Source organism: Bubalus bubalis, chromosome 24 (assembly GCF_019923935.1).
Source record: "Bubalus bubalis isolate 160015118507 breed Murrah chromosome 24, NDDB_SH_1, whole genome shotgun sequence".
In the NCBI taxonomy this organism is placed as follows: Eukaryota; Metazoa; Chordata; class Mammalia; order Artiodactyla; family Bovidae; genus Bubalus; species Bubalus bubalis.
The window spans coordinates 22,459,299-22,485,547 of record NC_059180.1 but is presented as its reverse complement, the minus strand read 5'-3'; the positions used below and the strand labels follow the sequence as shown (position 1 = coordinate 22,485,547).

Here is a 26,249-nt window from a genome sequence, read left to right as displayed (position 1 = left end):
ATTTGTGGAGGATCCCTCAGACTGAGAGGGAGGCAAAACTCATATATCTGAAAAGATACAGAGAATGCAAATAGAGAAATAAACACACCACCGTCACTTGTGTTTGGCAAAGACTCAAAGGCAGGAAGGGAAATAGGTAAACTTTAGAGTGAAAAGAATGAGGAAGCTTCAGGTATGCCCTGACGGAGCAGGCACACAGAAGCCAGAGATGAGCTCACTAGAAGCTGGGTATCTCCTGTGATTGGTTTGGGAGCATGTTTGGCTTTCTCTGGCTGGTCCTAAGCTGAAAAGGGATGAAAATTGGAAAGGTGGCAGCCCCGTCACAGTCCTGACCTCCTGATCCAGTTGCTGGAGAGGTTATGGTTTGGCTCCATGGACTGGTTGCTACAGAGGTTGTGGGTCAGGGTTCTGTAGTCACGCGGCGTCTAGCCACTGTGTGTCCGTGTATTCAGTCTCTCACAAGGCAGGATGCGGGGAGTGACCCCTTGACTCCTCTGGGGACATACTGGGTTTGAGGTGAGGGCTGGACACCAGTATCACTGGGGGCAGGTGGCCCACAGCACAGGCCTCTCTGCACACATCTGTTGCCCCAGCAAGGCGAATTCCTGAACAGACTCTCTTGGGTAGGACCAGTCAGGCTGGCACCCCCGGGGGTCCCCGTGGAGGGACCTAAAACACCCTGAGCTTTGCCTTCTCTTTTCACTGTTTTTTCCTTGATTCTGGCTTCTGTTTCACAGAGGCTGCAGGGGGATGAGACCCAGCCTTCAGTCTGGGAGAATTCAGAAGATTGGCTTTCAGCGCACAGTTTAAAGTCTAAGAAACTCACTTTGGCTGACCTGCTATGCCAGGGCACAGCCGTGCTGTAAGTCGGAAGCCACTCCCCTCCCCCCAAGCCTTTGAGACACGTCCAGCCTCCTGAGCCCAAGAGACCCTTTCATGAGACTTTGCTTCTTCAGGGAGGAAGCCAGCAGTGTGAAGAAGAAAACGCACTTCCCCACCCAGACCGTCCACCAATTTGAAGCCAAGCTTTCTGAGTAAGTATGTTTCTCAGGTCCTCCCAACAAGCCCAGAGCTCAAGAATTACCTGGTTTCAACTCTCTGAAAGTAACTTGGTTCAAACGACAGGCTCTGTTGGGCCTGTGGACAGTTCTCTTCCCACTTCTGGCTCCAATGTCTTCTTTTTTCAAATAAAGAAGGTTGAACTATATCAGTTTTTCTCACCCTCTTAAAACCCACGGCCCCTTTGGATGAAACCTCACTGGCTCATCTGATGTGTAATGATTAAGAGTAACAGATTGATTGGGTTCATACCTATACAGATGTATGTTAAAAATATTCAGGCCCCCCAAATTCCAAACCAGTGTTTGTTTTTTCAATGTGGACCATTTTTAAAGTCTTTATTGAATTTGTTACAATATTACTTCTGTTTTGCATTTTGGGTTTTGGGTCATAAGGCATATGGGATCTTAGTTCCCCTGCCAGAGGTTGAACTTGCACCCCTTGCATAGGAAGGCAAAGTCTTAACCACTGGACCATCAGGAAGTCCCTAAACCAGATTTCTTTAAAAGCTTCTCTTTACTTTTTTCGGCCTCACTTCACAGCCTGTGACATCCTAGTTCCCTGCTCAGGAATCGAACCCAGGCCCTCAGCAGCAAAAGAGCAGTGTCCTAATTCCTGGACCACCATGGAATTTCCCCAAACTAGATTTTGTTAGCACCATCCCCTGTGTAGCGATTGCTTGCTTGATTACTGCTTGCCAGAGATTTCTTCAAAGGCTAGAATAATAATCAAGAACCAACAGTTATTCATGTGCCAGGAATTCTGCTAAAGGCTGTACGCATTATCTTATTTAATCTTCATGACTCAAAAAATAGCATTATTCTCAAGACAGTTAATGGAAAATCAATTGCTGAATGACCAATTTATCAAAGCATTTTAACTGTAACTTTTATAGCATATTTTATTGAGTTGGAAGTTTAAACAGATTTTAAAGATTTCTGTAGTATTTTTGGTTGATTGGTTTTAATTGTGAATCCAGCATTTTAAGGAATGTTCTATTCAGTTAACTGGTCATTTGGGAAATTGATTTTCAGAGAATTAGTTTCAAGTAAACGAAATTTCAGCAAATTGACTTGAATAAAGTCTTATTATTATCTTCACATTGGAGATGTTGAAACTGTAGAGTTTACCATACGTGTCCAAGTCACACAGCCAGTAAACAACAGAGCTGGGTCTCAAAGACAAGCACATCTCATCATGGAGGCCATGCTCTTTGCCTGCACCTACTTGTGTGTCTTATGACTCTGCCCACTGCTCCCCCATCCATGAGTTCATGCCCAGAGGCCCATTTCTGGGCCCCCAAATCCCACCCACCTCAGTGAGGGCAATTCAGTTAAATTCAGATGACTGAGCCCTTCACTTGAGCACCTGTTACAGGCTGATCTCCAAATAGCCATAGGAATAGTCTGCAATGAGGGAAACTCTAGAAGTTCCCCTGGCCACTTACTATTCAAAAACAAAGTTTTTTGTTCATCAATCCACTGAGAAACTGGCGCTGAGCAGCCTCAGTTGTGCACTTATGATTATGTCCAGGTGACTAGAAGTCTCACCTGAGAAGACACAGATTTGAGAAGAGCAAGAATGTTCTTCCACCTTCCTCATGAGAACCCTCCCCCATCCTGCACAGACTGACCCTCCCTTGAAGCCCACCTCTGGCTCCACCGTTTACAGTGCTTGCTGCAACACTAAGAGACCTTTCCACAATCCCCCCTCATCATTTGCCCCAGTAAACAAAGACCTTCAGTTTTTTCGGGGCTAGATTTTGCCTTATATTCTCCCAGTGCCTTAGACACATTAAAAGAAAAAAAAAATTCCCACTGCATTTTCCTTCAGTATGTGAGTGGGCATTGCTTGGTGCTGGAACTGACCTTGGGTGACAAGTCTTCCTGGTGTTTTAACAGAGCTATTGAACTCTATCAACAGAGAATTCAGTGGCTCACAGAAAACAGCAAGAAGGTAATAGATTTCTTTCTTTGCCTCCTTTCCGTCATTGCATCTATATTTGTTAGAACCCTTTCTGTTGCAAGTAATAGACCTCCAGTTTACATTAACCAAAGCTAAAAAAGGACTTTCTAGACCTACAGAAATGAAAAGCCCAAACACAGCTGTATCCTAGGGTTCAAATGACGTCATTCTTTGTCTCTGAGCTCTGCTTTCCTCTGGGTTGGTTTTACCCTCCGTAAGGCTCTCCCCAGCCTTGGGAAGATGGGGTCACCAGCCGCTCTCAGCTTGCATGTCACTGTAGTGGTGGCCCTCCTTTCCCACTGCACCCTCCCAAGTCCTGGGACTGACTCTCTCTGGGCCAATTTAGACCAATCACCATAGCCAACGGGGTGAGATACACTGACTGCTTAGGCCCGGAACTAGTGCTCACTCCTGGGGAAAGACAGGGGTCAGGGTAGTTGGGGAGAATGGGTGGGATCTCCCCAAACATCACAGACTGAGAAAGAGAGACAGATGGTTACACATGGAAAGCCAGAGAGCTGTTACCAGGACAGGAAACATCCTGGGTGAGAACAGCTGAAGCTTCCCTGGACCATTTAAGCTCAGACCTTTAGTGAGATTTACAACTAAGGCTGATCATCCAGACATAACTTTTGAAAGTTTGATTAAATGTTTTCCTCAGACCCAAAGGGAAGAAGGGTGTTCATAAGCAAATTAACCTTCATTTTGCTTTCTTATTTGTTTTAGCCTATGTTCTTCCAATTGCTGCCTTTCTGGCCCACCGTTTGCTTTCACCGTAGGCAATCCTTAGACACCTTGTGGCTTCCCTGGTCACTCAGATGGTTAAAAATCTGCCTGCAATGTGGGAGACCCGGGTTCAATCCCTAGGTCAGGAAGATCCCCTGGAGAAGGAACCGGCAACCCACTCCAGTATTCTTGCCTGGAAAATCCCATGGACAGAGGAGTCCGGAGAACCATGAGGTGGCAAAGAGTTGGACATGACTGAGTAACTACATGATGTGATGTGACGGGCAATCCTCAACTCTTTATTTATTTATTTACTTCTAATTTACTTTTGGTTGTGCTGGGTCTTTGTTGCTGTGCATGGGTTTTCTCTAGCTGTGGAGAATGGGGGCTATTCTTGAGTTGCAGTATGTAGGCTTCTCTTATTGCAGACTTCAGCAGTTGCTGCTGCGGATTTCAGTGGTTGTGGTGCACAAGCTTAATTGCCCCACAGCATAAAATCTTCCCAGACCAGGGATTGAACCCATGTCCCCTGCATTGGTAGGCAGATTCCTAACCACTGGACCACCAGGAAAGTCCAATCCCAAAGTATTGTTTTAAAGCCTGAGATAGGTGAGTGCTGAAATTCATGCTCCCCAACACCAACCCCCACCTGTACACAAGCCCAGTAGGTGACAATACAGGCTAGCTGCCTGAGCCGATTCCAGGGTGTAGTCTACATCTCAGATCCAGAACCCTCTTCGCTCGCTTAAGACAGGTCGACAGATGCACATCTCCAGCTGTAGCACGCCCCCTCTGGTCGGTCGCGGTAACACAGGCAGAGAGGGACGAGAGCCTCACCTTCTCCGTTAAACATCAGTTCAGGGAACGCAGCTCTCACCCACCTACGCCCATCACACTTGTCCTGGCACTTTCGACAGAGGGGCAGGGATTGCTGGTTGGGTCCTTCTTCCATTTATCCTTTTCCGATGGAGTTATTGAGGAGCCAGGGAATAAGCCCCAATTGGATTCCCCAATTGGGGAGCAATCACTTGTAAATCAACTCATGAGTCTTCTGGGTGCTTCCGCACCTGACGTGATGCATAGTCCATCAGTGGACCCAGTTCTGGACTCTGCTGTCAGCAAAACCACACTTCCCTGGGTGTCTGTTTCCATGTCTGCAGAGGATAAAAGCAGAGGTTATAAACCAGTGGCTTGCAGGCAAATCTGGCCCTACAACTTGTTTTTCTTGGCCTCAATAGTTTTAAATATTTTTTAAATTAGTTGTCAAGATTTTAAAATCCTGCTATTTCACTACCTTCAGTCTTCTCTTGAAAAAATTTAGGGCTATCTGGCATCACTGGGTTCCAGTTCCCTCTCATGTACTCTTCCAGTTTTTTCTCTGGGATAAATTTCTAGAATTTCAATGGCTAGGTTTAAGGGAATGCATCTGTCAATTATTAAAGCTCTAAAGTCAGCTTTCTCAAAATTTTAAAGGATAGAACTGGCCCCAAATTTGAACTCCTTCTGGCCCCTAAAAATTGGCAATGTCCTGGGAAGCTTCATCTGTTTTTAGATGAACAAATATTGTTTGAGTGATTACAGCATATCAGACACTTTTTCCAGGACTGGGGATTCAAACATGACTAGTACAAAGCTCTGGAGAAGGCAATGGCACCCCACTCCAGTACTCTTGCCTGGAAAATCCCATGGACGGAGGAGCCTGGTAGGCTGCAGTCCATGGGGTCGCTAAGGGTCGGACACAACTGAGCGACTTCACTTTCACTTTTCACTTTCATGCATTGGAGAAGGAAATGGCAACCCACTCCAGTGTTCTTGCCTGGAGAATCCCAGGGACGGGGGAGCCTGGTGGGCTGCCGTCTATGGGGTCGCACAGAGTTGGACACGACTGAAGTAACTTAGCAGCAGCAGCAGTACAAAGCTCCCGCTTTCATGGAATTTATAGTCCGGGGGAGAGGACAAATCATGTACAAAGTTAGTTTGTGATGGTGCTATAAAGAAAAATAAAGCAGGATGAGGGATGAGAGGGTGAGATAGAAGCAGGGGATGTTTAAATAATAGGATAGTCCAAGAGGAAACATTTGAACAGACACCTAAAGGGAGTGAAGGAGTGATATTGAGATCAAGGCAGAATGTTCCAAGCAGAGGAAACAGCTAATCCTAAGGCCCTGAGACAGGAACACACTTGACCTGTTCCAGAAGCAGCAAGCAGCCCATGCAGCTCTTGACTTTGTCTCAAGAGCCCAGAGTGAGCATTTGGAGAGCGGATGGGGTTAGGGGCAGGCACAGATCAGGAAGACCTTGCTGAGTTCAGATTTTATTCCAAAGGTGAGACTTTTAAGGAGAGGAGTGACATGATCTGAATTCAGTTTCAAAAAGATCACTTTGGATGCTTCATAAATTGACCGTAGACAACAAAATCTAGGAGGAAATGTTGGTGGCTTAGATCCAAGGGTCAGGTAGGGGGATGGGATGAGAACTGACAGATTCAGGGTATGGTTTGGAGGCAGAACCAGCAGGACTTGCTGATGGATTGGCTAAGTTTAGGGCCAGAGAGCCTGCTGCTGCTGCTACTGCTAAGTCACTTCAGTCGCGTCTGACTCTGTGGGACCCCATAGATGGCCTTCTACCAGGCTCCCCCATCCCTGGGGTTCTCCAGGCAAGAACACTGGAGTGGGTTGCCATTTCTTTCTCCAATGCATGAAAGTGAAAAGTAAAAGTGAAGTCACTCAGTCATGTCTGACTCTTAGCGACCCCATGGACTGCAGGCCACCAGGCTCCCCCGTCCATGGGATTTTCCAGGCAAGAGTACTGGAGTGGGGTGCCATTGCCTAGGTGAATGTTAAATGCCATTTACTGAGGTGGGGAAAACTAAGTTTGGAACAGGTTTAAGAAGGAACAATAACTTAGATATCCAATAAAGCAAGATTTAAGGCAAGCATCCAGAGGAACCTACTGCCCTAGAGAACTATCAGTTTCATATGAATGACAATTCCAATTCACAATGCAGCTATAACAGGAAGAACAGTTACGAGGTGAATCAAACAGCATTGACATGTAGCTAGAAATAGCTGTTAGAAACATAATTAGAAATTCACAGAAATACCGCTGCAGCTAGAGAACTTAACACATCTGCTTTTGATTGGTAGAATAGGCAGAAAATAAATAAGGATATAAGGAAATGAAATAAGATAAGCTGATGTAATTAGATGTCAAACTATCTTACAAAGGCTGCTTTTCTACAGTCTCCAAACTTTCTTTAATGAACACAAATTACTTTATAAAAGTGGACAGTAAGTATTAAGGGGAAAAAATTTTAAATAAGTTGTCACAAATAGAAGCAGATAATGCCCACAACTAAAACCAAGACACCCAGTTTTGCACTCTCCTCTACAAAATGGGTCTTCCTTTTGTGGCCTCTTGTTGAGGCTGGGGTGTGCTTGAATTTCTGCTTCGACAAGCTGCCCACTGAAAGGTCTGCAGAAGCACAGAGCTGTGCTGGTTGTTCTGCACGCCCTCTCTGATTTTAGGCATTTGGCCTCATCAAGGGGGCCAGAGTCGGCATTCTCATTGACGTGGCAGCTGTCAGCGATGACCCTCAGAAAGAGGAGTTCCAAAATGACCTCATGGTAAGTCTCTCTGGCACAAAGAAGTACCTGGAACCACCACCTCCTCCCCACCCTCTATCCCTGCTTCCTCCCCACCCTCCCTTGTGAGCTTGCTAATGGCTTTGTTGATAGCAAGCGCAAAATGGAGTGTTTTACAAAGAACAGTTCACACTTAATTAGCACCTACAGTTAAAAAAATATGTTAAGTTCTGGGAAACCCAGCCTCAGAGTCATTCGCAGTTGCCGTGTGAGCCTCTAGTATTCACACTGTGGCAGTCCCTACCAACTCAACTGTCTCAAGAGCCCGTGCTCCCTGGAAAGAGGTGGTGGAGACGAAAATCAGTTGGACCGACTCCAGCACAGGCTTCTAGCCTTTTCCTGATGAGGAGCGATCCTGGTTGCTTTGGTCGTAACTGAGAAGCTAAGAGTTTGAGGGCCAAATCCCAGGCACCTCCACCACTTCTGGGCTGTGTGACTCTGTCATCTCATCTGTGAAACAGGAATGATGACTCTTGCCACCTCACAGGGTTGCCAGAGGACAAAAGGAGCCCATGCAAATGAAGTGCTCAGTACAAGAGCCTGCTGCTGCTAAGTCACTTCAGTCGTGTCCGACTCTGTGTGACCACATAGACGGCAGCCCACAGTCTCCCCTGTCCCTGTGATTCTCCAGGCAAGAACACTGGAGTGGGTTGCCATTTCCTTCTCCAATGCATGAAAGTGAAAAGTAAAAGTGAAGTCACTCAGTCATGTCCGACTCTTAGCGACCCCATGGACTGCAGCCCACCAGGCTCCTCCGTCCATGGGATTTTCCAGGCAAGAGTACTGGAGTGGGGTGCCATTGCTGGCATCAACAAAAGCCCCTGTAGTCTCTGAGAAGTGATGTGGAGGGTCTGTTTTCTTAGAGGAACCTCTAAGCTTTGAATGAGACCTGAGCAGCAGTAGCTGGTCCCAGAATCCTACAAAGGGATCAAGATGGGCCAGTTTCCAAATTTGTCCCCGTTCCTGGTCTCACCATGTGTCAGGGAACCGGTGTCAGTGCAGACTGCCCTTCACAACATCCCCAGGGCCCAGTTTCCAGAGATACCCCTGGTGGGCTGTTTCAGTATTAACCAACGCAGAGCGCATGTTTGCGGTAACAGGTGATGTTTCCAGGTGGCCAGTGATAGCTTACAGTGAACGGTGTTAGATTTGTGATCTCCGAAGGAGAAAATTTCTCTTTGGGACCAAAGACTCAGCTTCAGTCACTCAGAGCTTTGTTTTATTACAGTGAAAATGGGAGAGAGAAAGCTCTGACATAGACATCAGAAGGGGACAGAGAGTGCCCCGATGGTTTGGGTGGGGCTTTATATACTTTTTCAATTGGTTACCAACAATAGATCAATAGAGTATCTCAAGGTTGTAAAAGTCTTACCAGGCCCACTCCCACAACATATATCTTAAGATAGCAGGATTAGTCAGAAAGTTTTTGTTAAGAAGGAGAAACATGCCCTTGAGCAAGATACATTGTTGTTATATAATCATTAGTACAGAGCTTAAGGAAAAACATACCCTTGAGCAAGATGTGTTGTTTTGGTGTGCAATCATTAGCTCTGGGCTTAAAGAAAGTTAGTCTTAGGCGAAATAGATTGTTGTCATAGCAATGCAAAGTTTAAGGGGAGAAAAGTCTTATGTGACTAAGATGAGAGAATGTAGAAAAAAAAGTTTGTCCCTTTCTCCTCCTCGAGGACCCTGGTCTCCTTATCAATGTACCTAAGAATAAGCTCTCTTACCGGGAAGGAGAGGGACAAGTTATCTTACTGTTGGATACTCACCAGGCTGAGCCTGAGAACACCCAATAGGCTGGCCCTGCACCCATCACTCCATCCCCAACTCACACGACCAGGACAGCAACCACTGCCCCCTACCTCTGTGCTCCTCCCTGCATGCCACGTGTAAATGCCACGGTCAGGGTTCAGCCATTGCACATGCTGAAGTGGGTGCTCATCCCACCCACACCCATGACCCAAGTGTGTGGCAGTTGCTCCAGAAGAGATCTTGGGTCTGCAGTCAGTGGGAGTGAAAGCCAATCTCGGGGACTGGCTGACCACCCAGGCCCCACCCCGACCAGGCACAGCCAAGGACAGGCTGGGATGGGCAGCTGGAGCGCTCCACCTAGACCCCTGTGACCCCAGGGGCAGCAAGCAAATGTCGACTTGGGGCCGCTAAGCTGAGTCTTAAGCGACCCTGTTTCAGCACAGTTCACATCTCAGCCCAGAGGGCCCAACCACAGCATGAGAGGTGAAGGCAGGCTCCGTAAGACTCTGGGAGCCACTGATGTCCTCTTGCCCGCCAGAACCTCATTGACGAGCAGCTGAGCCACAAAGAGAAGCTGTACATCCTGTCCTTTGGTGCCACCACCAGCGCCCTCTGGCCCAACCCGACAGAAGTCAGCACCTCCAGGTGAGTGAGTGCCCGGCCTTGCCTGGGTGTTTACCTGGTCATCCTCCTCCCTAAAAGTGTTAGTGTCTTTATCAGATGATTAATGCACAAAATAAGTGAGACAGTTCTCAAAAACAGAAACACAGGGAGCCAATAACTTTTGGAAAAGTCATCACCCCACGAGCACCACAAAATGAAAAGACAAGATGCCATTTCTACCCAGAAATCTAACAAAGATCGTTTTATTATTATGAAAATGATTTTCAGAAATTACAACAGTATAAAAGGATAAAAAATAGCAGATGAGTCTCCCTCTCACCCTAGTTCCCCCTCCCTCACCTCCCAATAATAGTTTCTTCAATCTACTTCCACAGTCTTTGCACATATATGCATCTGTGTGTTTATCCTTTTCTACTTAAACATAATCAAGAGAACATTGCACTTTTTTTCATCTTGGCTTTGCACCTAATTTTCTCTCAGTATGCAGAGATCAGCCTTTTTCTTTTTAATAGCTACCTACAATTCCACTGTTTAGTGCTTCCCTGGTGGCTCAGTGGCAAAGAATCCACCTGCCAATGCAGGAGACTTGGGCTCAATCCCTGGGTTGGCAAGATCCCCTGGAGAAGGAAATAGCAACCCACTCCAGCATTCTTGCCTAGGAAATCCCCATGGACAGAGTGGTCTGGTGGGCTACAGCCCATGGGGTCTCAAAGAATCAGACTCAACTTAACAACTAAGATGTAACTAAACAACTAAGAATTTCTACTAACTTATGCCTGAAAGTAGACATCTCTTTTCCAGGAAGGGAATAGCCTTGATTATCCACCATGCTTGGCACTTCACATGTACTCTCTTACTCAATATTTATAGCCAACACATGGAATAGGATTACTATCCCAATTTTGCTGATGAGGAAACTACGACTCAGGTTAGGGAACGTTTCTGAAATGGTAGTCAGGTTTGGATTCCAAAGCACAGAGCAGATCCCAGGGAAAGCCACATGCTTGGGTTTCTGGAATGGAGGTTCCCTTGTCCAGCACTGGCCGTAGAGGGGTGCCCTTCTGGGTAGAGAAGTGCCTGTTCAGGCAGCATAGGCTTTGAATCCCAGCTCTGACAGTTACTGGGGGATCCTGACTCATCCTTTAACTCTCTCATTAGCAGAATAAGGTGAAGATACCTGCTTCTCACAGAGTTGTTGGCATGGGAAGTGCTTGGCATGGGGAAGGTACTCAGCAGATAAGACTGTTTGTTTGTTTTATTTTTTAACGATTTCAACCTCAAAGCTCCAGGATGTCAGACCTGGAAGTCACCTTGAGACCATCTAGCCAAGAGTTCCTCAACTGCAATTATTCCTGGATTTCCCTTGTGATTTTTGTCATATCCCTGCCACTTGTACTATTATTTACTCTGTGCAACTTGTAGTATTATTGATTTTAAAAAGAACCCAATATTTATTCTGAATGAAACTATCAATGCCATAACTGAGAAGCCTGTATCACTTGCCATAATTAGAAAGTTGCTATAAAAATAAATAGAATGAACGCAGACAAAACAGTAAGATTAAATTCCAGCTTGAAACCTATTGACTAGAGGTGGCGCCAGGCCTGGGATTTGTTCTCTTTGTTAAAAAGGCAAATTCAACCATTATAATAATGAAAGAGACTTACTGGCAATGAGCTGAGGGGGGTTTTTGGGGGGTAGGTGTCAGAATGAAAGAGAAAGGGGGAGACCAGAGCTCTCTCACCAGTGCCACGTGAGACAGTGAACCAGGAGAGCTCTGAATTGAGTCCTTCCTCTATTCCTAGTAGTGTGTATTCCAACCCATGTGGGATGTAGCCACACAGCTGTAGTGTCTTCTCTTCAAGACTCTTTGGGTTGGGGATTAACCCCATGTTTCAGGCTGAGATCTGCCTCCAGAAGAGTTGGAGGGGAAAGGAGCTAGGTCCCAGACCCCACATAACAGAGTCACTGGAAATTCAGGCCCTTGAGTCACACCTGGATTGAAGTCTCAGTGTTTCCAGTTGCTTACAGTATCCCCTTGGGCAAGTCCTAACTCTGAGTCTCAGTTTCCTCATCTATAAAATGGGAATAAGGTATCCCTATCAAAGAATTAGTTAGGCTCACACCAGCCTGTGTTTGTCCTGGGCCTGGTCCCTAGTATGAGTACTGTTATTAGGTTTTATCATTTTGCCTAGTCTCCAGGAACTCAAGCTTTGGGTGCAAAAGCTGAAGCCGGACAGAGGCAGCAATCTGCTACAAGCCCTGAAGAAAGTCTTTGTTCTGAAGGGGCTGAATTCTCTGGTGACCATCATGGGAAGCTGGTAGGTCTCCTTTTCTAAGCTGATAACAGACCCAGGAAGGGATTGGAGAACCAAACCAATGTTAGAGAAAAGACCATCAAGCATGACTCTTCGTGTACTCTTGAGAGAGGGCTGTGTTTCCAGGCCATTCATCTACAGATTTTTATGGCAGGGGGCCAGACAGGCCAGGCCTGAGGCCCACTATGCCCTGCATCTTAACACAGGTGACCTGGGACACAGGTGATTGATTAGATTTGGTAGAGGTTCTTTGGGAATTACCATCTTGCTGGAGTGCCCCCTTCTCTTCTTCCTTCTTCTTCCCAGCCCAGATCAGCCTTCTGAAATCCTGTCCGATTACATCCAACAGTCTACCATGGGAAGGGACCTCATTACCCACATCATCACCTACAAATGCAATGATCAGGTGCCACCTGTAAGTACCCAAGAATCTTCAAGGCTTCCCTTGGATTGGTGATAGTGAGCTGGGCCAGCCTTTGAGGCCCCCAAGTTATGGATTAGAATACAACTCTCCTTGTATCTAGTTCTCCCATTGGTCAGCCCAGTTGGGAGGCTCAGGCAAGGAAAAAGCTTGTAAGACTAACGGCATTGCCCTAGGGAGGGCTGACTCTGTCTCCATCCCCACAGGCTGTTCTGAAGAACCTTGTAGAAGCTTTTGGGGGCTACTATCACTGCTACAGCCCAGAGACAGAGGTAAGCTCTTGGTCCAACACACTGCCCCCTCCTCCTATCCCTGCCTGCTTCCAAGGTTGTGCCTGGGGAATCTGGGCCAGAATGATTCTTTGTGTGTACTGGCTTCCCTTCTCCCCTACTCAGTGGGTTTACTCAAGTAAAATCAGATTAAAAAGAGTATGAGGGAAGAACAGAAAGAACAAAAAGTCACAAGAGATTCTTTTGTCAGGGTGTATGATGAGTTGATTGGGCTACCCAGGTCACTCAGTGGTGAAGAATTTGCCTGCAAATGCAGGAGACATGGGTTCAATCCCTGGGTCAGCAAGATCCACTGGAGAAGGAAATGACAACCCACTCCAGTACTCTTGCCTGGAGAATCCCATGGACAGAGGAGCCTGGCAGGCTACAGTCCATGGGGTCGCAAAGAGTTGGACACGTCTGAGCAACTGAGCATGCACACGATGAGCTGGTTGCATGCTGACAGAATTCTGAATTCCTACCCAGTTGCCATCAACATGGGCCCCACCCCACCTCTGCTCCCACCAAAGCTCTGAGTCTGAAGCAGCTGCTTCAGTTCTCTCTCCTAGATAGACCCCATTTACTGCAAGAGACACACAGCAATCAATTCTGAATGAGCAAGTTAATTCTGTACCAATCCATCCATTAGTCCTTGTCGCAGTTAATAATAACATCACACACTCTGTGCCTGTAATGGAGATGACAGCAAATGTGTGTTGTAGATCCATATGGCAGATTGAGAATCCAGCTGTCTGTTGAGCTACAGGCTGTGCCTTGCCTGCTAACTACCAATTGCCAAGAGTAAATGAATATTTGCATCTCACAAGTATGTTCTAGTGTTACAAAGTGTAGGTCAGGCAACATTTTCCTTGGGCAAAACCCCTTGTAACCTCACTGGCCAGACTCTGTAGGAGTGACATACTCCAAGGCTAGGAAGATACTATGGGTGAGTGAATGAAACTGGCTGGTTTAAGAAATATTTTCTCTTAAAAACCTGTGAGCCTCTTGGCTTAGTTGTTGTTTTTCCACTCTTGGTGGAGGTGTGGGTAAAACAAATTTCATTGTTTTCTTTATTATGAGCAAAACAACAGTGCAAAGATGACAAAAAATTACAACTGATTCTAATGAGAACAGAGAGTGGTAAGGAGTGTAATGAACAAAACAGCACTTGCCCCAGTGAATGAGACGCCTCTGCTCAGCCCTAGCCCGTTATTTATTTGTTCTGCAGGAGTGACCCCCAGTGTTACCAGTCTTCTGATTTTCCAACAAGAGCCAGAAATCTGGCTTTGTGTGTGTGTGTGTGTTTGATTTCCTTTCATTTGTAAACAATTGAGGGACTTCTCTGGTGGTCCAGTGGCTAAGACTCCATGCTCCCAATGCAGGGGGCCTGGGTTTGATCTCTGGTCAGGGAGCTACATCTGACATGCCACAACTAAGACCCAGAGCAGCCAGATAAATATATACATTTTTAAACATTGAGAAAATTCTCATAAATAAAGTGAACAACAGTGGCACTTTTTATACTCACAATGTTGTGCAACCACCACCTTTATTTAGCTCCAAAACACTTCCATCTCCCCAAAAGGAAACTCTGTACCCTTAAAACAATTACTCCCTATTCCGCCTCCCCTGCAATCCCAGCTCATTATCAATGTGCTTTCCGTCTCTTCGGATTTACCCATTGTGGATATTTCGTGTCCATCTTTTTTCACTCAGCATCATGTTTTCAAGATGCATCTGTGTTCTAACATGTATCAGAACTTCATTCTTTTTATGGTTGAATAATATTCCATTTTCTGAATATACTACCTCTTGTTTATCCATTCATCAGTCAATGGATATTTTAGCTGCTGTGAACTGGTATGATTATTGGTGGATAAGTATCTGAGTCCCTGTTTTCAATTATTGTAGGTACATAGCTAGGAGTAGAAATGCTAGGTCATGTAGTAATTCTGTTTAATTTTTTGAGGAGCCACCAAACTGTTCTCCACAGCAGCTGCACCATTTTACAGTTCCACCTGCACCCCTCAAGTTCCAATTCTCCAGTGTTTGCCAACACTTGTTATAGTCCTTTAATAATTATTATTATAGCTAGTTCAGTTCAGTTCAGTTCAGTCACTCAGTCGTGTCCGACTCTTTGCGACCCCATGAATTGCAGCACGCCAGGCCTCCCTGTCCATCACCAACTCCCGGAGTTCACTCAAACTCCTGTCCATCGAGTCGGTGATGCCATCCCCTTCTCCTCCTGACCCCAATCCCTCCCAGCATCAGAGTCTTTCCCAATGAGTCAAGTCTTCGCATGAGGTGGCCAAAGTACTGGAGTTTCAGCTTTAGCATCATTCCTTCCAAAGAACACCCAGGGCTGATCTCCTTCAGAATGGACTGGTTGGATCTCCTTGAAGTCCAAGGGACTCTGCTGGGAGCCGGCATATTGCATATTGAGTGAGGATCTGGAATAGCTCAACTGGAATTCTATCACTGCCGGGAGCCAGCGTGAGGCACTCCGCCCATGACAAAGGTCATGAGGAAGGAGGCTCGGCATACGCAAAGGCGGGATCGAGCCTCAGGAGTCCCCCTGGAAATTCTCGAGCATCTACCCCCAAAACCAGAGTCTGCCTACTTTCTGCTTTGTGCTTTCACCTACACCTCTGACTTTACGGGGGGCTGTCTCCCACTACCTCTCTCTGAAAAGAGAGTTAGCTTACAGCTCCAGTTAATAATTCCTGGATGTGACAGTGTTTCAACCTACAAACTCCTTTGGAAATCCTCTAGCCTGCCTGAATGGGTTTTTCCGGCCACATGTGATTGTTCAGAGCCTCCCAACTGTGAGAGGCAGGAGATGTTCTAAACTGCCTAAACACAGATTCCTTTGAGTAGTTAAAAGATTGATTAGAAATTGTATTGGTGAAGGGTTTTTCACTTGTTGGGCCAATGTTTGCTGCTAAGTCTCCATACTCCTTACCTACTGTGTCCTTGGCAGTGTATTGATTGATATAATGGGTGTATAGAAATGTAAAATGCAGCTTTGTCCAATGCTTTTTGGAAGGCTGGCGCCTGACTTTGGAATAATCACCTTTAAAGAAAGATAAGTTTCTTAAAATGTTAACAGGCCTCCTGGCCAGAAGATGATGTCTATCACCTGAACTTTTGCATATGATAAGTTTACAGGAAAAAAGCCTGGCTTGCTGCATGACTCTACCCCTTCCCCCATTATCCTCTATACATAACTTAAGGTATAAAAACTACTTTGGAAAATAAAGTGCGGGCCCTGTTCACTGAAATTTGGTCTCCCCATGTCGTTCTTTCTTTCACCTTCTGGCTGAATTTTTCCTCTGAGGCGGGGAAGCTCGTCAAGCCTACTAATTTTGCCTGGGCTTCTAAGATCTGACCGGGGAGGCCTTAGTGTCTCCTCTCCTTCGGGAGAACGGGAGGACGCCTGCGGCCTTCGTAGGTGACGTTATACCCTGCTTTGGAATTTTATTCAGCCTCTTTTCTCCACTGAATTTCCTCACTGAGCTATCCTCATTCTATTACTCTTTAAATCTTTGATGAATAAATAAATAAATAGGTCGCCGACGCCGTCCCCGCTTCGAATACCCTGGATCAGCCGGGGCTGGACCCCGGCAGGACTCTCTGAGGGTATAAAGTGTTTCTTCACATCTATAAGGTTAGACAAACTTTCAACTATTTAAAACACTACAAGCCAATAATGTACAAATGGAACATGCATTGGCAGGCTCTGTCCTACACAGGATCCTGTTTATAACGCCCGCTTTGAAGAGCATGCCACTCCGCCCTAGGGATTCACGTGGCTGCCTGCCATTTCCCACCTCGGCCACTGCCGATAACCAGGTGACTACTGGGTGACTGATTGTCCCCACCACCCCCAGGTCTGCAGCAGCCGAGAGGTGGATGAGCTCCTGGCAGAAATCCAAAAGGCCCAGAGCCTCCGGGACCATGTGCAAGCCCTGCACCCCAACGCCCTCTGTGAGAAGCCCACCGGCATGATGCAGGAGGTAGGTGCTGAGAGCCAGAGCTCAGACCTTCCGGGAGGCGCGCAGCTGGCCTCGCCATGCTCTCGTGTCTCACCTGTCACTCAAGGGCGCGGCTGCCAGGCCCCCAAAAGTGGAGTAAGGCGAGGCCCCGCCCCCTCGCAGCCCCCACAGCTCTGAACTGCCCCAGCCTCTGTTGAAAGGATCCTGGTAGATTTTCTAACTGGAAAAAAAAAATTTATTTCAGAGAAAGGCCATCAGGCCTCTGCCACCCCTTCCACTTAAACACTGTCCCTCCCTTCCCCCCAGTTTGGAGAATGATGAAAACCTCAGCTACACAGGGTAGGCTGTCTGGAGACATCTCACCAGCATCTCATTCATTCGGGGCAAAGGCCCTGCTTGAGGGCATTTAATTTATCAGCAGAATAACTCAGAAAGTTTATGGACACAAGCGCCATAAAAGCTGTGCTCTGTTTAGACACCACAGACAACTTAACTGTGGACAGAAAAGAATTGGAAACGCTTTTATAGCATCACAGAGTGAAGGTATGGACTTGGGGTACCACACGTTTTGACCTGGCTAGCTGTCGTAAAAGAAATACAGCACTTAGATTGAGGTCTTGAATTTTAGTTTCAGCTCTTCTACTGATTATCTCGGAGAAGGCAGTGGCACCCCACTCCAGTACTCTTGCCTGGAAAATCCTATGGATGGAGGAGCCTGGTAGGCTGCAGTCCCTGGGGTCACTAAGAGTCGGATATGACTGAGTGACTTCACTTTCACTTTTCACTTTCATGCATTGGAGAAGGAAATGGCAACCCACTTCAGTGTTCTTGCCTGGAGAATCCCAGGGATGGGGGAGCCTGGTGGGCTGCCGTCTGTGGGGTTGCACAGAGTCGGACACGACTGGAGTGACTTAGCAGCAACTGATTATCTATCAGTTCAGTTCAGTTGCTCAGTCGTGTCCGACTCTTTGTGACTGTGAACTGTGGCACGTCAGGCTTCCCTGTCCTTCACCAACTCCCAGACCTTGCTCAGCTCATATTCATCGAGTCGATGATCTCTCATCCTCTGTCGTCCCCTTGTCCTCCTGCCTTCAATCTTTCCCAGCATCAGGGTCTTTTCCAATGAGTCAGTTCTTCGCATCAGGTAGCCAAAGTATTGGAGTTTCAGCTTCAGCATCAGTCCTTCCAATGAGTATTCAGGACTGATTTCCTTTAGGATTGACTGGTTTGATCTCCTTGCAGTCCAAGAGACTCTCAAGAGTCTTCTCCAACTCCACAGCCTCCGGGACCATGTGATTGTCTATAAACAATAACAATAATTAATGGTTTTCATTTGCTGAGTGTGTAGGCACTTAAGATAGGCACAAGGCTTAATCTTTTTAAATGCCTTATTTTATCTTACAGCAATGGTCTCCAGCAGATATGTTATTTTACAGATGAGAAAACAGAAGTTGAGTTTAAATAATTTGCCTGAGATCACAGAGATAAAAGCTGATTAGTCTCAATTGAACTTAGGTCTGCTTGATGTCAGAATCTTGCCAGGAGTTTCCCAAAATGAAATGCATATACTCCTTGTAGCTTGCAAAATAATGATAAGGTGATATGCAGATTAACATTCTTTTAAATGTTATATATTTAAAACTAGCTCATTATGGTAGAAATAGAGCTTTCTGAAATTATTTAAGTACTAGGAATTCTCTGACAGTTTCAATGTTTCAGACTTGGTGCGTTCACTGCCAAGAGCACAGATTCAATCCCTGGTCGGGGAACTAAGAGCCCACATTCTGTAAGGCATGTCCAAAAACAAACAAGCAAAGTATATGTGTGTGTGTGTGTGTGTGTGTGTATATAAAATTTAAGTACAAAAAGGGGTCCATTAAAATCAAAATTGAAATTAATATTAATTTCAATTAATGTTAGTAAAATTAATAATTAAGAACACTTAGTGTTACTTGTTTGATTTTTAAAATATTGAGTAAATAACAATATAGGGCTTCCCTGGTGGCTTAGTGGTAAAGAATCAACCTGCAAATGCAGGAGACACGAGTTTAATCCCTGGGTCAGGAAGATTCCCTAGAGTGGAAAATGGCAACCCACTCCAGTATTTTTGCCTGGGAAATCCCATGGACAGAGGGGCCTGGTGGGCTACAGCCCATGGGGTCACAAAAGAGTCGGACACGACTTAGTGACTAAACAACAACAAATAACAGTACAGTGATACTCAGATATAGCAAATTTCTTGAAGGTGGTTCTCGAATGTCTGAAGTTTGGAAATTGCTGTTTCGTGCTTTCCTCATACACAAGCTATGTGACTTAACCTCTCAGAACCTCAGGTTTTCAGTTGTAAATGTGGGCAAGGGAGTCTAGGCTAGATCAGGGCTCCCTAAATGATTTGGTACAGGAGTTGCTTTTTAGTTCCCTGGAGCTAATGTTTTGTGCCCACAGCAGGGCCACTTGTCATCTTGGAGTCCGTGGTGCTGATTCAAATGGCAAGGGTGGGAAGGGGTTAGGAGGATGGACAGATGACAGAGGAAGTGAGTTGCTGGGTACAGTTCTGTCTTCTCCTAGAAATTCCACACATCTCTCTAGATGGTGATGGGACTATGGGAGGGAAAGGCAAAACTGCCTGTAATTTAACAGGAAATGTTTTAAGAGAGCTTCCCTGGTAGCTCAGCTGATAAAGAATCCGCCTGCAATGCAGGAGACCCCAGTTCAATTCCTGGGTCAGGAAGATCCCGTGGAGAAGGAAGGGATAAGCTACCCACTCCAATATTCTTGGGCTTCCCTGGTGGCTCAGACAGTAAAGAATCTGCCTGCAATGTGGGAGACCTGGGTTCGATCCCTGGGTTGGGAAGATCCCCTGGAGGAGGGCATGGCAATGCACTCCAGTATTCTTGCCTGGAGAATCCCACAGACAGAGGAACCTGGCGGGCACTGGTTCTGTCACTGGCTTGGTTCCTCCACCATGGGGAGCCCATGGGGTCACAGAGTCAGACACAACTGAAAGACTAGGCACAATGTTTTAAGATGCTCCCTTGGGTGGGTGGGGGAAGACTGTGGACTTTCCAGCTCTATAATATGATTATGTAATGATTATTTTTCATTTCCATTTAGATTTCCACAGAGGTTGCAAAGAGTTCACTCATGAGTCTCTTGCCTAAACCCCCAAAACATGAGGATCCCCTCATGATTGAGTTCCCAAACTTGGACATGACTTCTGCAGAATGGCTAAAGACCAATAGCCTGAAAGGTAAATCCCCAGAGTGGGAAGAACCCAAGATGCAGATGACTGACTGAAGGCATGAACCCTTTGGGGCTTCATGAGCAGTGCCTCAAACCCCACCATTTATTTTTACAGCCAAGAAGCTAAGCCTTTATCAGGTTCTGGCACCCAATGCATTCTCTCCTGTGGAGGAATATGTGCCTATTCTCCGGAAAACAGTATCATCAACTATCCATGAGGTAACTCAGATTCAGAGTTCTGTCCAGTCCTTTGCCTTGGAGCTCCTGTGTGGTATTTCCTTTCTAAAATGTTCAAGAAATAGAGGTCATGAGACAGAGCCCAAGGAGCAGGAGCTGAGGGCTTGGAGTGGGATGCAGTCTTTCCACCCAGGACTCTAGAACTCTCATCAAATCTACTCTAGCTGCTGTTTTTCAAAGATACGAAAAATGAAACTTGGGAGATTGGGGAAAGAGGGGGTATATTGGGCACCATGATCACCTCCTTCATGAAGGTTTCCTCTTCGTCATTCAGAACACACTCTCTCTTTGGGCCCTCGCTCTACCTGATACAGACTTCTCCTATTGCTCCTATGATGCGCGTATGTGTGTATTTGTTACATGTCTAATCCCCACTGGAGTATGAGCCCTATAAGAGAAAAACCTCTTCCCCAACACTCTGTCCCCTCTATGTAGTACAAGTAATCAGTCAAGGAATGTCTGCGTGCGTGGACAGAAGGATGGAAAGAGGGAGGAAAGGGCTGAGGGAGTGGATGGATGGAAATGATAAGTGAATAGGTAAAAGAATGGATGGATGGATGGAAATATTAACAGATGGAAGGATAGATAACAGGATAGAATAAACAGATGAAAGGATAAAAGTCAAGATTAAATGAAGGATAAATAATGGAGACGTGGAAGGACAGCATAATAGGTGAACAGAAAGATCAGTCAATGGAGGGACTTCCCCCGTGGTGCAGTGGCTGAGACTCTGCACTCCCATTACAGGGGGCATGGGTCCGATCCCTGGTCAGGGGACTATGATCCCACAGGCAGCGAGGCAAGACCAGAGAAGAGAAGATCAGTGGAAAGACAGAAGAATGAAAGGAAAGAGACGGGATGTCTAGTTCTGGCAGCCCATCGATGAATGACTAGATGGAAGGAGTGACAGAGATACAGATATGACAACTTGATGGAGGATGAATAGAATGAACAAATTTGATTTTCAAAGTGTCCATGAAGGCCCATGTGGGTTTTCAAATCTAAGAACTTATGATTATAGTATGTTTTAAGTCTCCAACTCTGCTATTACCAAAACTTCTAACCATACCATGTAATAAAGACACTGATGAACAACCTCCTGAGAAGGGAGCCGGCTTGTAGTCAGACCTGGTTCATTGAAGTCCCTCAGCTGCCAGCTCCAGACAAGGCAATGGCCTGGTGATGGGGAGGGGCACAATCCACCTGCAGATGTGTTAAGAGCCCATTTCCCTCTCCTGCATCTGACTTGAAGAACCCAGTGACCGATTTAAACTTAAAATCCTTCCTCACTTGTGCTTCTGTTCACCTGCTCCCCTCCTGGCCACACCTGCATGCAGAAGGCAATGGTGCAATTTGAATGGCATGACGGGACAGTGAAGAATATTCATGTGGACTTGCCCTTCCTGTACGAGTACCAGGTCAGTGCTGGGTCCCATCAGTCAGAATGTGGGGTGTGGGGAGGGGGATAGCAGGAAGGTGTCGTGGAATGTGGAGGCACCAAGCCAGTGACAGAACCCCCTCCTGTAAACAGACTGTGCTCCACCCACAGGCCCTTCTGGAGCTTTCTCCACCTCCTCTCCAGGCAGGAACCTGTATGCCTTAAACAAAAACCTCTAATCCTTTTGGTCAAGATTTACCTCCTCCCCATTTGAGGCAATGAAATACTCTGACTCTTCCCTTCCTAGGCTTGTGACAGACAAGTATATGCTTTTATATATATATATCTTTAAACAAATGTTTATTTATTTATCTATTTTGGGCTATGATGGGTCTTTGTTGCTGCACACAGGCTTTCTCTAGTGCAGCAAGCAGGGGCTGCTCCCTAGTTGTATTGCTGGGTCTTCTCATTGCAATGGTTTCTCTTTTTGCAGAGCATGGGCTCTAGGTGCACAGTCTTCAGCAGTTGTGGCTCACGGGCTCCAGAGTAGGGGCTCAGTAGTTGTAGCTCATGGGTTTAGTTGCCCTGTGGCTTGTGGAATCTTTCTGCACCAGGTATCAAACTGGTGTTCCCTGCATTGGCTGGCAGATTCTTAACCTCTGGGCCACAAGGGAAGTCCTAATACATGCTTTAGAGGGATTTTTGTTCTGCCTGGATACCCATGGCCTTGACACACCATTCCCAGAAGCCACGTGGGGTACATCCTCTTCCCCCACATGCTCTGTGCAGTGCTGACTGTGTGTGACCCATGAGTTTGCAGAAACAGCTCAGCAGAGCGATGCGGATGTATGAGAGACGGATCGAGTGGCTCTCCTTGGCCAGCAGAAGAATCTGGGGCACCGTATGTGAAAAAAGGTAACTTCCCCCAGTAGTGTTCTTGCCCTTCATGTGTGACACAGCACTCATTCAACTTATGAATTTCCTGTTGGTAGCATCAGAATCCATCATTTAGATTAAGGATCAATAATGGCTCAGCAGAAACCCTGGAGGGAAAAGTCACCACCATTAACTGCAACCTCAAGAATAGCATCACTATGTCACTCAGGAGTCTTTGTTAAAAAGCAAAAGAAACTAAGTGCAAATTGACTGAAACAAATCAGGGAAGTCTGGTTAAGGTAACTATATTCTAAAGTAGATTTGATAGCTGTCTTCAGGCCTGGCTTGATCCAGAGATTCATACATGTCAGGAATTTCTTTCCAACCCTCAGTTCCATTTTCCTCTTTCTTGGCTTTGTTTTCAGGCAGGCTGTCCCCTCTAGGTAGCAAGATAGCCACCCAAAGTTCCTAACTTCCTTCCTTCCAGTTTAGCACTTCCAGGGTTTAGGGCATGGGCCCATCCGTGAGCCACTTGGGCCAAGAGGATTTGATGTTCTGATTGCCTGGGGTCTAATGTCCACTTTAAAGCTTGGGCTGGGGTAAGCTCTACTCAAGTCAAGTGGACCATTAGAGACAAAGGTATTCCCCCCCACACCAGAAAAAAAGATCAAGATACTGTTTTGAGCAGAGGTAATGGATGCCGAGGAGGAAGAAATTGTAGGTATCTATTATATCATTCAGAGAAGGCGATGGCACCCCACTCCAGTACTCTTGCCTGGAGAATCCCATGGGCGGAGGAGCCTAGTAGGCTGCAGTCCATGGGGTCGCTAGGAGTCGGACACGACTGAGTGACTTCACTTTCACTTTTCACTTTCATGCATTGGAGAAGGAAATGGCAACCCACTCCAGTGTTCTTGCCTGGAGAATCCCAGGGACAGGGGAGCCTGGTGGGCTGCCATCTATGGGTTCACACAGAGTCGGACACGACTGAAGTGACTTAGCAGCAGCATTATATCATTACCATTCCATACCTTACTTAATGCATTACCACTTATCATGTATTAGAAGTTTGTAATACCATTCATCTGCTCTATTTTTTAACTCTCAAAGCAACCCCTTGAAGAGTCTTATTAAAGTTTATATAGTTAAATGTGCCAAGGAACAGGCTTCCAAGGTGGTGCAGTAGTAAAGAATCTGACTGCTAATGCAGGAGATGCAAGAGACTCAGGTTCAATTCCTGAGTCAGGAAGATACCCTGGAGTAGGAAATGGCAGCCCATTCCAGTATTCTTGCATGGAGAATCCCATGGACAGAGGAATCTGGCAGACTACAGTCCATGGGGTCACAAAGAGTCAGACATGACTGAGCACACACACAAACACATGGCAAGGATCAGACAGGTGAGGTGACTTGCCTAAGGCCCCACAGAAAGTGGAACTTGAACTAAGGTCTTCAGATGCTATATTGGGTGAATTTTCTTTTGCTAATCCATAGCTGTCTCAAAATGAGAATGAGGGGAGGAGATAGGACTATAAGATCTAAAGAGAAGGCTCAACACTGTTGCTGCTGCTGCTGCTAAGTCGCTTCAGTTGTGTCCGACTCTGTGTGACCCCATAGACGGAAGCCCACCAGGCACCCCCAGGTGGTGGATTCTCCAGGCAAGAACACTGGAGTAGGTTGCCATTTCCTTCTCCAATGGATGAAAGTGAAAAGTGAAAGTGAAGTCGCTCCATCGTATCTGACTCTCAACGACTCCATGGACTGCAGCCTACCGGGCTCCTCCACCCATGGGATTCTCCAGGCAAGAGTACTGGCGTGGGGTGCCATTGCCTTCTCCACTGCAAGAGATCTTAAAACAGAGAGAGAAAATAAAAAGATACATTTCCCCAAAGGCCCCAGTTATACCTAATTCCCCATCTAACTTGCTTAGCTTGTTTGTTTTCCCTTCACAGACCCCAACCTACTGTATTATCGAATGCTAGTGATTTAAAACAAGGAAATGTATGAAATCATTATATGCAGTCCTGCCCTTAAACTGTCCACCACGAGGCTTTATTCCATGATAGACCCTCCTGCAGAGAAGGTTCCATGACCCCTCAGGCTACTGCCTGTGTTGACCTCAAACCATGGAGAAGATTTGGCCAGGGGTGAATTTGGCTTGCAGAACTCCCCTGGAAAAAACGTTAAATAGTAAAATGGAACAGAATAAACATTATCTGAGAGATTCGGTTCTCCTCTTAAAGCTTGTGTTTCTTTTTAGGGTGGTTATACTGCTCGATATCTCCGTGACCAATTCCATGTACATTATTCATATCCAGCACTCCCTGCGACGCCTGCTGGAGGAGCAGCTGTCCAACAAGGACTGCTTCAACATCATCGCGTACGCAGTGGCCTCTCCTGGTGGGGAGGTCGTGGGCACTAGGCTGCCATCGCCAGGCTGAGGCTTCTGGCAGGACGACAGATGTATGGGCAGCCGGCCTCCTAGGAGGGCTGTCCGTTTATCTCATTTGAACCATCTTGTTTGGGGCATTGAATAATTAAATGGTTGTAGGACGGTCCCCCTGGGCTGAAGGTGATAAGCGGCCCCAAAACACACTGTTTGATCAGCCAGGATTAAGTAACTCAGCCCGTTGCCCCATTTGGCTCCCAAGCTGATAAACACAAAAGAGAAAAAGAAGGGTCCCCAGACTTAGCTCCTACCTAAGTTCTAGCAAGCCACGATATTTTAAACATTCAGAATTCCAATTATAAATTTTAATTGTACACAGATCTATCAATATTATTATTATATATAGTTATATGTTATATAAATTATATAGAGCTATATAGAATTAAATTATACCTTTATATATAAAACTACATGGTTCCATTATATATAAAACTATGTATTTAAGTTATATATAAGTAGGTGTGCGTGCTGCATGTTAAATAGCTTCAGTCGTGTCTGAGTCTTTGAGACCCTGTGGACCCCCATGGACTGTAACCCACCAGGCTTCTCTGTCCATGGGCTTCTCCAGGCAAGAATACTGGAATGGGTCCCCATTTCCTTCTCTAAGGGATCTTCCTGATCCAGGAATCAAACCCATATTATGGGTTCTCTTATGTCTCCTGCATTGGCAGTTGGGTTTTTTTTAACCACTGGAACACCTGGGAAGCCCTTATATAAGTATATATAATATAAATTAATACTATATCACTATATATTTAAATTATGTATTTTATACATAATTATGTATATAAATTGTAACTATAAGTAAATTTAACTTAAAGTATAAATATTTAATATGTAGTATGTCTTACTACATATGTTTAAATTATATATGATTATATATAATAGTATAAATATTTAAGTTATAGGCCTATCTACATAGTTACTTATATTTTTATCTATAAAGTATATATAATTTAAATATATGTAGTTATATATAATATTTTTTTACACAACTTCACATCATATACGGAGTGTTCTAAACCTAATAAGTCAGCAGTTAATTTTATATATTAAACTGTACCAGAGCCTAGTCATTCCCTAATATATTCTACAGAAAAATGCTTAAGCATTTTGGACAATATTTTCATTCATTCATCCCATTCATTCATTTAACAAACTTTTATTGAAAGGCTGCCATGCACTGTAGATATGCTAGGCATTAGGGATATAGAAGTTAACACACATGATACCTGTCCTTAAGGAACTTATGACCTAGTAGTAGGAAGCAGGAATGTTAAAATATGAATG

General features: G+C 45.6%; 1 protein-coding gene across 1 annotated transcript in view; it reads left to right on the top strand.

The window, feature by feature from the left end:
- The window catches only part of VWA3A (von Willebrand factor A domain containing 3A), a 59,604-nt gene that overhangs the window by 10,880 nt on the left and 22,475 nt on the right, over positions 1-26,249 (top strand). The window contains exons 5-18 of the mRNA XM_044936049.2: positions 738-862; positions 957-1,034; positions 2,961-3,015; positions 7,278-7,376; positions 9,688-9,794; positions 11,969-12,094; positions 12,398-12,506; positions 12,719-12,784; positions 16,672-16,797; positions 19,891-20,026; positions 20,135-20,238; positions 21,594-21,674; positions 22,455-22,549; positions 24,771-24,890. Of these exons, the coding sequence (XP_044791984.2) occupies positions 738-862; positions 957-1,034; positions 2,961-3,015; positions 7,278-7,376; positions 9,688-9,794; positions 11,969-12,094; positions 12,398-12,506; positions 12,719-12,784; positions 16,672-16,797; positions 19,891-20,026; positions 20,135-20,238; positions 21,594-21,674; positions 22,455-22,549; positions 24,771-24,890 (1,427 nt within the window). The remainder of the gene's footprint in view (positions 1-737; positions 863-956; positions 1,035-2,960; positions 3,016-7,277; positions 7,377-9,687; positions 9,795-11,968; positions 12,095-12,397; positions 12,507-12,718; positions 12,785-16,671; positions 16,798-19,890; positions 20,027-20,134; positions 20,239-21,593; positions 21,675-22,454; positions 22,550-24,770; positions 24,891-26,249) is intronic.